This window comes from Xiphias gladius, chromosome 19 (genome assembly GCF_016859285.1).
Source record: "Xiphias gladius isolate SHS-SW01 ecotype Sanya breed wild chromosome 19, ASM1685928v1, whole genome shotgun sequence".
Taxonomy (NCBI): Eukaryota; Metazoa; Chordata; class Actinopteri; order Istiophoriformes; family Xiphiidae; genus Xiphias; species Xiphias gladius.
In genome coordinates, this window is record NC_053418.1 from 7,836,725 (window position 1) to 7,849,333 (window position 12,609).

Below are 12,609 nucleotides of genomic sequence, written 5' to 3' on the forward strand. Positions count from 1 at the left end.
TCATTTCTGTTCCCCACCTTCACTTCCGGATTTGAGCCCGGGTTCGGCTCCCCCGGATGTAAGTGCATTTTAACTGGACCGACAGAAACGAACCTGAGCTTAGTTAGACTGTCAGCCGTTTAGTCTCCGTCCCAAACCGGAATCTACGGCAGAGTTACTACTCCCAGCTGTCCCATTTCGACCCGTCCTCAATGAGCACACACTGAAAACACACACACACACACACACACACACACACACACACACACACTGTCTGTGATTCATACCAGTAACTCTGTATTAGAAGCAATGTTTACTGTTTGGTTTTTGTTTTTTTTTAAAATTCATCACAAATCCTCCTGGCTTCAGAATGACCCTTCCCCTCAAACCCTGAAGGTATAAGTATTTGAGAATTACATTTAAATGGTTCCACCTGTCATCAGACAGCTGTTAGAGGGGACATTTTCGTGGGATGTACGGTTTACAAGGAATGTACAGACGCAGTTCATTTCAAGGGTTGACAGTAAAAAATAAAATAAAATAAATATTCAGTTCCAAATTATTAAAATAAATAATAAAATGAACAACATTTGAGTACATTACAACACAGCACACCATTAACATTGTCTTAATCATGTAGTCAACTGAATTGATGAGAGGACTGATAATGTTTGATTTAGACTGTAATTTTATTTATCTTCTGAAAGCATATGGAATATTGTTGAACCTAGTGTGACCACAAAAAGTTTTTTGTGTGTTTGCCTTTAAGCTTATGAATCCTTCCGTAAAACATGCCAAGTCTCGTACTTAACCCTTTTGTAAGTGGCCGCTTTTGCAAGCAGAACCTCCTCTTTCAGAAATCACTCTCCAAATCATTTTTCCTCACTTCAGAAACTGGTACGGGATTTAAAGTTTCAACCAAAATAAATGACGCCCCACTGAATATCACCAGGCATTCGAATATTTCACACATTTTCAAGGAGCTCTGTATTTCACACGGCGTGAAAGCGGACACTGAAAATAAATTGATTTACAGCCCCCCACACATACAAAATGGGCTAAAGTCCACCCCATCTGCAAACAGTAATGAGTAAACCTTACAATGTTAATGCCTCTTTCTCATGGGACGTCACTTCAGCAGCCGCTCTGGTGTTGCAGTGATCATTTGGAAATCAGACGAAATAGTTTTCCCTTATATGTTGGATTCATAATCAACTCTGTCCCAAAAACATTCTGACCTTTGGAGAAAGCTCGCTTACAGGCGTGAGATTCAGGTCCAACGAGGGGGTGAACTGTTTTCTTGGGGCGCTCATCCCAGGGAGGAGAATGATAAAGCGGGTGTTGATCGGGATTCTGTGCGGCTCTGCCATACTGACCGCAGGTATCCTAATCGGCCACATTGGTATCAAGAAAAGCAGCAGCTCGGCACCGTCCTGGGTGAGGGATGTGGCCAAGGACGTGGACCAGAGTCTCATCGAGAAGTTCCTCTCTGAGGTGGACAGCGTCCAGATTCAGGAAAACTTGAGGTGAGTTGAGGAATGATCGAACGCAGATTCTGTCGGTCACTCAATCATCCTTTTTTATTGTTTCATTTGTTAAAGAGATGAAAAATATAGTGAAATGTCTCAGTCTAAGAAGACTTAAGGCTTATCTGCATTCTTATGAGGTCCGATGGAATTCATCCAGCATCATGAGATTCTTCACTATAACATATTCCTGAAGGTTTCTTGAAATTTGTTGTTGTTTGCGTTTTTTTTTTTCTCAAGGAACCAGTTTTAGGTTTAAGACAATACAATATCCAACACATTACTGAATCAAACTTTTCTTCATCCTCGCATTCCTCCACAGGGAGTTGACAAAAGTGCCCCATATGGCCACCACAGCTGGTGACGAGCAGACAGTGCAGTTTATGCTAAAGAGATGGCAGGACCCCGAAACCGGTCTGGACCAGGCCTGGAGAGAGGAGTACATGGTCTACCTGTCCTTCCCGGACCCAAAGAACCCCAATAAGGTCACTGTAGGTGAGTCAAGGTTGTTCAGTGTGTTGGAATGAAAGTGAGCATTGTCGCGCCATCCTCTTCCAGTAATTACCGTAAATCTGAAAAGCCAGAACGAAAATCCTACTCTTTTTTGGTCCGAATCTCTCATTAAGAATATTTTTAAAGCACTAAAATCCACTGGTCTAAAATCAAATCATCACATTCAAAGGAGCTCAGGATTCAAGATTAAGAGGTCCAGCATAACGTGTTCATAGACACGGAAAGCAACATCACTTTATAAGACAGAGTGAGTCAAATTCGCTTTTCTTCATGGGTTTTGCTGTTTGATTTACCGCAGTGAAAGCGGCATTAAAACTGGATTTAAAATATCTGTAACATCTACAGGATTACGCCAAGGAAGCCAAAGTCATCCAGCCATTCATAGATGATTAAATTTAGCTCATGTTTCCCATCGCGCCGCTTCAAAATTATCTTCAACTGAAGTGATATTTTTGGTTTTGAAATAACATTATATTCCACACTCAACTATAAAAGTCCACTGTCTGTTATGTTCTGACTTTATTTTTGTGGTGTCTAACATTCAGGAGGTTTTCGTTCTGCCAGTGAGTTTCACTTACTTACATCAGACCGGTCACCATGTGTTGTTCATTTCAGTGAGCCCATCTGATACTGTGCTGCACACTGCCAGAGAAAAAGAGAAGCCTTATACCCCGGACCAAAACGATCCTGAGGTGGTTCAGCCATACGCCGCATACTCCCCTGCAGGACACGTAAAGGTAAAAAAAAAAGAAAAAAAAAAGCTACATCTATATGTGTCTTAAACTCTGTATAGATCTCCATCGACGATCACTCACCCATCTCTACAGGGTCTGTAGAGGACTCATTGCAAATCGCTACATTTAATTTGTAAATATTTTAATGCAATCATTCGGATCAGATTCATTCATAGACTGCAGATCCCGCAATAACAACGAAAAGTATTGGATACTGTCAAAATGCCCTATGTCTAAAGCAGCTGCTTTATCACTATTAACCTGGCCATAGTAAGCACCAAGCGGGGCTCGCCAAGGCGCGATGCACATGCACATTATTCTCTGAATCCGCACCTGATGTCAGTCAGGAAAGTAAATCTCATTTTCTCCCAGGTGTTTGAACTTTAACACCAAATAATGATTTACCCTCTGTGGGTAATGTACTATTTCATATTTTTAAGAAAAAGTCCTCGTTTATGGGACTTCCTGTTCAAATAAATTATGCATCATTTCTTGGAAAAAATTCACTGAAACTATAAAAATCACACGATTTTCACATCTCTGCCGCAACGGCACACATCACATGCTTACCTGTTATAAAGTTTGAGGCCTCCTTCTTAACTTCTGACAGAGGACAGATAAGGGACATTTATCTGTCATTCATCTTTTGTTCATATCTGTGGCCATGCACGAGTTTGTAGTTACTTGACTGTGATGGTGATCGAAGAATTTAAGCTCATCAAGAAGGAGCAGGAAACTCTTGACCAAATAAGCAAACAAAACAATGACATTAAATAGAAACAAATGTTAAAAAAAAAAAAAAAAAAAGACCAACAACTTGAAATGATCATTTCTAGCTGTTCCACTCTCTGGTAGTTTACTGGTGCCAAAAACTGTATTTCCTGTATTTAACTGTATTTTATCAATGAGACATATCCTCACTCCTGGTACATGCCGCCCTCTGGTGTAGAGCGAGGATCCTTTACCACTCACTTTGGAGACAGCCTTACACCCTACCTGGCTGCCAAAGGTGATCAGTGACCTGTGTAAAAAAGCGACACACAGTACACATACAGTGGCGTTTTTCTTTTCTATTGTGTGTTTACTATACTACTGCCGCACTTTGGCTCCAACACTACCTGAGGGGGGACTTCTACAACGGCTATAAAACAGCTACACGTAAAGATAAAAACCCGAGCATTTTAACTCTTTTAGTTATTAATATTTAACTTTTCCATAAGTTCTTCAGAAACAGACACATCAATTAACTAAGGATTCATTATTTTTCAGAGGAAACCTACAGAATTCCAGTCAAGAACATTACAGGAATCCCTCCTATTCCAATTCAACCAATCGGATTTGAGGATGCCTACAAATTAATCTGGTCTGAGATCAGACACACTTGTGAGCTTGTTGAACTAAGACAGCCCAAAATAGTTAATTATGAACTAATTCTAACTTTTTTTTCCCCCGTCGGACATTTCAGTGAGCTGGTTGGGAAAGCGGTGCCAAAAAACTGTATTTCCTAACACATGTGGCATCTTCAAGACCAGAGCCTTTTGTGTGTCTTATCAAGCACTGATAACATTACAAGCTATGACGTACACCGAGCTAATATATAATATATGTAACATTGCTGTCCTTGGCCGTCTATTTTAAGGAACGGGATAAAGATACAAAATCTTTCCTTAGTCAGCATTATATTTGAAATCACAGAGCACAAGCACAAGTCTAGTCTACTGAAATGATTTTCAGAGGGCAGTGGGATGATTTTGGGAGGAACTGTTAGGGGTATTCAAGAATCTGAACAAAATACAGTATATAGGATATTTCTTCGGGGAAAAAATTGGGGGGAAACTGCACAAAAGGCACCTGTGATTATTTGAATTTGTGTCATAAAAAGATCAAATAACCTAGTCCTAGTTCACTGGGTTGCTCCTTGAGTATCTGCTGCTGACATAGTGTTGACTTTTCTGATGGTTTTAGGGGAAACTGGTTTATGCCAACCAGGGGAAACCAAGTGACTACCAGCTGTTGAGCCAGACAGTTGACCTTAGAGGAACCATTGCTATCACCAGATACGGTGGAGCAGGAAGAGCGGCTAAAGTGAGTTGCACACTGGATTAATTCTACACTATTATCAAGTTTGTGTCTGGTTCTTTTTTTTTTTTGTACATAAAAATAAGCAGAAACAAATCTGTTCAGGAGAAAACAAAAATTCTGGGCCAAAAGTAGAATATAAACCAAACTAGTCTTGATGGGCCAGAGCTGTCTTTGCAGCACCGTGACTGTGAGAACTGCCACTGTGTCAGCTGAAGAAACAGAAAACAAAGATAGAGACTTTGCATACTTTAATGTGCTGAAATAGGGCCGTAATGTATTGTTTATGTCAGCAAGATTCAAAATTAGTTTCTATACGTAAAGCTCTGACTCCTAACATCAAGCATATACACTAATGACAGATTCTGTGTATTAATTCAAATAAAATGTCTAATTTGTTCTAATTTTTATTCGAAAGAAAGTATACAACCAGCTGTGTTAGTTAGAGGCTACTCTACTAGATATAAACATCACGATATTAATAAATCATAAAAATGATTCTTATGTTAAGAGAGTTTTATAAATCTTCAATATGTTTACTCATTCAATTATAAACGAGGCACTGTCTTAGTGAATCTTTACGCTGCACAAATTATGAATCAAGCATCACGTAGGGAGGATTTACCACCACACTTTGAGTCACATTCTTCCTCATATCATATCAGCTACGGATAATTTAGTCAACAAAACCCAGACGGCATTGAAAGTCAATACTGAGAAAATCTGAGCACAAAGACTAATATGAAACTCCAAAATTGTAAGGTTTGAGCGAGCATGCATCTCACACGATAGTTGCCACTGTGTAATGGCCATCAGTAAAACAGTGGTTAGTGAAAAGGTAAATGTGTGAATTAATACAAGTGTTAAGTACCGAACGCCGTTTGGTACTTAACACTTAACACTTCTATTCCAGGCCATCAATGCCGCACCCTACGGTGTCTTAGGTGTGCTTGTCTACACGGACCCCTTGGACATCAACGATGGTCTCATGTCAGATGTCAATGAGACATACCCTCACTCCTGGTACATGCCGCCCTCTGGTGTAGAGCGAGGATCCTTTACCACTCACTTTGGAGACAGCCTTACACCCTACCTTGCTGCCAAAGGTGATCAGTGACCTGTGTAAAAAAGGGACACACAGTACACATAAAGTGGCGTTTTTCTTTTCTATTGTGTGTTTACTATACTACTGCCGCACTTTGGCTCCAACACTATCTGAGGGGGGACTTCTACAACGGCTATAAACAGCTACACGTAAAGATAAAAACCCGAGCATTTTAACTCTTTTAGTTATTAATATTTAACTTTTCCATAAGTTCTTTAAAACAGACACATCAATTAACTAAGGATTCATTATTTTTCAGAGGAAACCTACAGAATTCCAGTCAAGAACATTACAGGAATCCCTCCCATTCCAATTCAACCAATCGGATTTGAGGATGCCTACAAATTAATCTGGTCTGAGATCAGACACACTTGTGACCTTGTTGAATTAATACAGCCCAAAATAGTTAATTATGAACTAATTCTAACTTTTTTTTCCCCGTCGGACATTTCAGTGAGCTGGGTGGGAAAGCAGCTCCGGCTGCATGGCGGGGAGCATTCAACTGTACCTACAACTTTGGCGGTCCAGGGTTCAAACATACATCTGTCTTCAACAACAGGTAGTAAACCACCAGACAGATTCAGGGAAGAGCTGCATTCGAATCGGAACTAGGAGTAATTATTTTTATTCAGCAGTGTTAAAACAGAGGAGGAGCGGCATCAGCCGCCTCCAAGTGAGATGAGATAAGAGCTTGACAGGAAAGGAGAAAAGTCTTCCATAAGCAGCAGTAAGCACGCTCCTGGTTGAGGGCAAACGTGAGTCGCAAGTCAAATGCTTTGTCACCTCCAGGCCCACAAGTTACTAAGACGCAACATGAAAACTTTCAATATTAGCTCTTCACTGAAAACATGTTCTAGTCATTGTGTTTTGCTACAACCCTGCATCCACTTCACACAATCACCTGTCCCGTCTGACCAGTTGCATCTCTGCTGTATCTTTACTTGTACATTCTTTAGAAATTACAAAATAAACTTCATAAACATTTTCTTCTTATACTTTAGATATTTTTAGTGTATATTTAGTGACTCAAGTAGATCATTTAGAAATCATAAAGCAATAATGAAATGGCAAGCCAGTCTTATTATTTTTCGTCACTTTTCAGTAGCATGTCAGACCTTTCACATCTTCAAGAGTAGGAAGTAAAATCACATTTTTCTAAATACATTCTGTTGGAGATGGAGCAGCAGTGTTGCAGTGGGAAGTCTATTTGTCTCTCTTCCTTGTTGCTTCATATTTGTGAAGTCGAACCTCTGTTCCAGTGACGTGAAACTGGACATCTTCAACCATGAGGAGGTGAAAAACTCCTCCAACGTGATGGGAGTTATCAGAGGGAGCGTCGAGCCAGGTGAGACTGTAACCCTAAACCAAATAAGCCATTTGATAACATCTGTTTTCATCTGGTGATTAATCTGTGCCTTCTCTGTGTTTGCGCTCTGTGTGTGTTTTTTGTCCACAGACAGGTATGTGATTTACGGGAACCACAGGGACAGTTGGGTTCATGGCGCCATCGACCCGAGCAGCGGGACGTCGGTCATGCTGGAATTGACCAGGGTGTTGGGCGTGTTTGTCAAGCAGGGTGAGGAGGGTCATGGCTTCTCATCGTATCGTAGCGCACGTATGGTGTTGGATAAAAGGCTCATTTCTGCTCCTCTCTGTGGCAGGCAAATGGAGGCCTCGAAGGTCCATTATCTTTGGAAGCTGGGGAGCGGAGGAGTTCGGCCTTATTGGGTCTGCAGAATACACGGAGGTGATTTACAATTAATCCACAAGATTAGACGTAACACCAAGCAAGCAAATGTGTACATAATTGTACTATTAAATTGTTTTAAAGCAAGACTATGTAACAGTCTTCCTTTCTTTGTCTGGTATGACCAGTAATTTATGGTGGCTTATGTAATATCTAATGTCATCAAACTTTAGATAAATATTGCTGTACAACATACACCACTGAGTAATTTTGCTGAGTATTTTACTCTTTTCTACTTCTGTTACTGTTACACTAAATTTACGATTATTCCATAATTGTCACTACAGTGGCAAATGAAATATCTCGCTTTAAGCATTGCGTGTATACTTACCTAAATTGACAAATCTGACCCTGATCGTGTCTTTTCTCCAGCAATACTTCGCCAAGCTCAGTGAGCGCACCGTCGCTTACATCAACGTAGATATAGCTGTTTTTGGTAAGAAGCTCCAACTGCACTACCCGTCAGGAGTTAATAAATATCTATTGCCTTGTCATTGTCTCGGTCCCTAGTTTCACCTGGACCGATTCAGCCATTGTAGGTGGACAAATTATCGCAAAACATCAGAAATTTGGCTGACAGATGTTTGTGGGGAATGTTGTTGAAACTGTCCCATTGACAGACATTATTTACTGCTGGTACAAAATGTTAAATTCACGAAGAAAAATCCCTACAGTTTCTGCCACTGTAGGTTGTGCTGACTGACCACAATTCTTGTGCCTTGGAACTTTACAAGTTAATAGTGAGGTTAACCCAAAACATCCATCCCATCTTCCACCCCTTCAGCCAATGCCACCCTCAGAGCTTCAGGGATGCCATCAATGCAGAACGTCATCTTCACAGCCGCAAAACAGGTGAGCTCTTTCAAAAATTAGCCCAGGTGTTTCTCTCCAGCATTTTATTTTGACCAGGACCCAGTCACTGGAAAGTGTTTGTTCTAAAGGTCAAGGCACCCGGACTGGACTCCACATCGGTGTACGACAACTGGATACAATATGCCAATAGAACAAGCCCGGCCCATGGAACCATTCCCAGGTAATGACTGTCGTTTCACCTTTCTAATTCTCCAACATCTTGCACTGCATCCTGGGAGGAGAGTTATCAAGGTTCTTATTCCAAATCTCCCATCTCTGGTCGACGCTTTGATTCATTATCTATAGCTGATGGGTTTTTAGAGGAGAACTGGCTCAGGATTGGACATTTGAAACAAAAGGCGTAGTTGGGTAACTATTCATATCCTGGATCAGATGGTCAACAAAGGAAGTATGACCGTGAAAAAGAGCATACACTGTATGCTCAACAACAACAGTAGCATGAAATATATGATTCAGTTTTTGTTTCTTACGGTGTGAATTACCGTCACTGCAGCTTTGTCAAGCTGAGGTCTTCTTTCCATACAGTGCGCGGTTTATTATCCGTGTTGTGAGGTGATATGCATCGTAAAAGTGCTCATATCGAAGTGTATAGTATGTATCCCCACAGAAATCACATGTCTGTCGATGAATCATTAAATTGATGCAATAAATCAAAAAAAATGTATGCTTCTTGTTTTCGGCCTTCCTCTGTCAGGGTGGGATACCTGTCAGGTGGAGGGAGTGATTACGCGGCCTTCGTCCATTACCTGGGGATCACTTCGATGGACATTTCATACACATATGACAGGGTATGACACCCACTGCCTGTGACTCAATAGATTTTTGTCTGATGACAATGTGTGTGCTGTACGTAGGATGTAGAAACCTTGTATGTTAACGATTCTAATTTCCGATGTTCTTCACCGGTGATACAGTTTCATTTTCCCACCTAAATACTGTATATGGGCCGTGGAAGGTAGGAGCAGCCAGCTCTGTCTCCTTTTATGCAAAATGCACAGATGGAAAACTCTTTTTTTTGACAGTATTTTTTTGACATTACTTAGTCTCTCCAAAGCCCGCTCACTGCCAATTGGATCTTACATTTGTTTTATTATGTTGTCTCAGATTTACCTTTTGTTTGAAATAAGCTCTCACCCAAGACGAGGTTTTCATTTCGGTGTACACACGTGAGGAGAAGATTCAGATTCAGAACTGAATTGAGCCCATTTAGTCAGCAGTCATGTAACTGCTATCATATGGATATTTTTCTTTTTGCAGAGTAAAACAAATGCTCGTATTTACCCTGCGTACCACACAGCATATGACACCTTTGACTACGCCTCAAAGTTCATTGATCCCGGTGAGCAATGCTGCCTCTCTTTTGAAAAACATATTGGATTTTCTTGTACTATACTTCTTGTACAGCCATAGCCAATGGTAGAAACCCCAGTTCTTGCATTTTTTTTCTGTCATGGAACTGTAGATTATGCTTTCTTGTATGCTATACCATTCAAAAATTTGGTGTATTTTAAGAAAAAGCCTTTTATTTCTCATCCAAATAGTTTCTACTCAATTTCTCCATGTTATGTTGACAGCTGAAAAGACGGCAACAAACTTCCCAACAATTCCTGTAGTGTGTAACATCTCATTCTACCAATTCCTCCTCTCAGGGTTCGTCAGTCACCAAGCCATTGCCAGGACGGCAGGAAACGTCCTGATCCGATTGGCCGACAGCCTGTTGCTGCCATTAAACTGTAGTGACTACGCTGAGAGTCTGGAGGACTACCTCAACACAGCAGTGACCCTATATCAAGATGACCTGAAATCTAGCAATATATCCATGGGTAAGGGCAAGACAGTTTGAGATGCGTCAGTGATGCAAGGGAATTTTGCAGTACTCAACACACAGTGATAGAAATGTAATGCAGGTAAATGTATTTCATCTGGGTTTTGTGTTTAATTGTGTAATTTTGGCTGTCTACCATTTTGGACCAAGCAATACTGATAATTGTTGGACCTAAGATTAACCAAAATGCTCTCTGTAGAAGAAAAATCCAGAAGGCAAAAGTGATAATAAGCTGTCTTCAGGTTGCACCTCAGGACAGAACTGAACTAGCAGCCAACATTTTGCTGAGAGGTTGCAATGACCTGTGTCCTCTTTCAGAGCCACTAAAACGAGCAGTGGCCAGCTTTCGCAGTGCGGCGACTCATCTGGACCAGGTGATTCGCAGCTCAGACCTGGCAAATGAAACGTAAGAGCACAATCATGCATACAGTACACAGACGGATTGTTATCTCCTCTACTGTCCAGGTAGAAATGAATGCCAATCACCCCCCCCCCCTCTCCATCTCTCTTCTCTCAGACCGCTGAAGGTCAGAAGGATCAACGACCAGCTCATGCTGCTGGACCGAGCCTTCTTGGACCCTCTGGCCTTCCCAGATAAATATGCGTACAGGTGAGACGATTTGCCAGTCTCATGTCTGCACGCTGTGTACAAAATAGAATTAAGCCGCCACGTGAAGTTTGCTGTGTGCACTGTGCTTGACAGCTGCAAGGTTAAACCCAGACTGCCCGGACTGAAATATTATTGGATGGATTGCCATGAACTTTTGCACAGACATTCGTGGTTCCCAGATGATGTCTTGACTTTTCCTCTATTGTCACCATGAGGTTGAAAACTGAGGTTTTGGATGAAACGTCTTGACTGTTGGATGGATTACAATGAAATGATACCGACATTCATGTCCCCTTAACTAAGAACTGGAATAACTTTGTTGTCCCTTCCTCTCTGTGACTGTTACACTCCTCACCAGGGCACTATGGCACGTTAGGGATAGTGACAGTGATTATCTGCTGCATTGTGACTTAGTACGTCTCTGTTAATTATTCAGCTGCTGGTCATCGTTATATTACTCTTTTTTCCCCCCTGTACGTCACACAGGCACGTTATCTGGGCCTCAAGTAGCGCCGGTCAGCCAACCTTCCCAGGTCTGGCTGATGCCTTTGCCAACGCTGAGTCATCAGGTAAGTCAACCGACTGGGACAAAGTGCACTACCACCTGTCGGTCCTGAGCCAGGCCATTGAGGGTGCTGCCCACACACTGGTTGATGTCATATAGACGAAGAGGAGGAACTGCAACCCCCCCCCCCCCTTTAAAAAAAAAAAAAAAAAAAGACAGTGACGTGCAGCTAATGAGCACTGATCAGCTCGGCCATGATATGACTATTTATGGATCATATTAAGTGATATGATTTAGGAATAAATGAACAAAGCTCATCACCAAACAGTAACATGAATGATGTCTTTGTCTTTGTCAGTAGATTAAAATATTTAAATATGAAGAGTGTTTTTTCATTTTCATTCATTCAAGATGAACCATAGCAGTTGTTGTTAATACAGTTGTAGTTATTTTTTAAGTGAACGCCGACTGTTTGCTTTCACTTAACTGGGTTTAAAGTACCTTTTTTTTTTGGCAACACACATTTTTCTACACATTACTGATCTCTACTGTGGGAAACTGAATGTCTTTCTGCACAAGATCCATGAAAACAATAACAAAGAAAGACCCACAGGCAAATGCAATGAAGACTCTGGACGCTAATGATCTGATAGAAAAAAAATTTTCACCTCAGCAAAGTATCACACAGTTAAAGACATTATCTCATCTTGCCATGTGCTTATAAAAGACAAAGGCGTCTCTGTATTCTGTAGAATACAGTTTGTATCTCATCACTGGCTGAATCATTATCTTCCTCAGTGTAACATAAGAGATGACAGAATGGCTGAATATCTCCAAGTAAATTTTGGCATTACATCTAAATCTGCAAAATGATGTCTAAACCAGCTTTTCAGTGTTGCTGATTGTATGTTAGTATTTAACAGTATACTAATTCGTGCTTTTTATATATAAAATTTAAAGAGCTGAGTAATAGTAGAATATTTCCAGTTTTCTCTTCTTAGTGAAAAAATCTCTTTTTTCATAATTACCATTTATAGGGTCTTGACATGTGATGGAATGGTTTAAAATTTTTAGAACAAACACAGAACATTTCTGTGTGAACAGAAATGCCTG

General features: G+C 40.8%; 1 protein-coding gene across 2 annotated transcripts; it reads left to right on the forward strand.

Moving 5' to 3' along the window:
• Positions 1-98: 98 nt before the first annotated feature.
• naaladl1 (N-acetylated alpha-linked acidic dipeptidase like 1) lies at positions 99-11,841 on the forward strand. Of its 2 annotated transcripts, XM_040154342.1 has the most exons (20): positions 99-375; positions 1,361-1,505; positions 1,828-2,000; positions 2,634-2,755; positions 4,718-4,837; positions 5,745-5,937; positions 6,196-6,289; positions 6,391-6,495; positions 7,196-7,281; positions 7,393-7,512; positions 7,598-7,683; positions 8,056-8,119; positions 8,468-8,535; positions 8,625-8,716; positions 9,251-9,344; positions 9,814-9,895; positions 10,206-10,379; positions 10,700-10,787; positions 10,899-10,991; positions 11,478-11,841. In XM_040154342.1, the coding sequence occupies exons 3-20, from the start codon at positions 1,850-1,852 to the stop codon at positions 11,653-11,655; spliced, it is 2,010 nt and encodes a 669-aa protein (XP_040010276.1). In that variant the 5' UTR covers positions 99-375; positions 1,361-1,505; positions 1,828-1,849; the 3' UTR covers positions 11,656-11,841. The 2 variants fall into 2 exon arrangements, with proteins under 2 accessions (XP_040010276.1, XP_040010275.1); XM_040154341.1 differs by lacking the exon at positions 99-375 and having other exon boundaries at positions 1,084-1,505.
• Positions 11,842-12,609: the final 768 nt, after the last annotated feature.

What these genes read in the sequence shown, in the direction of transcription:
- naaladl1 (XM_040154341.1), top strand. Translation starts at nt 1,306, where the DNA reads ATGATAAAGCGGGTGTTGATCGGGATTCTGTGCGGCTCTGCCATACTG. An exon ending in ACATCTGTCTTCAACAACAG is followed by an intron (nt 6,496 to 7,195) that starts GTAGTAAACCAC and finishes CCTCTGTTCCAG; the next exon opens with TGACGTGAAACTGGACATCT. An exon ending in TCTTCACAGCCGCAAAACAG is followed by an intron (nt 8,536 to 8,624) that starts GTGAGCTCTTTC and finishes TTTGTTCTAAAG; the next exon opens with GTCAAGGCACCCGGACTGGA.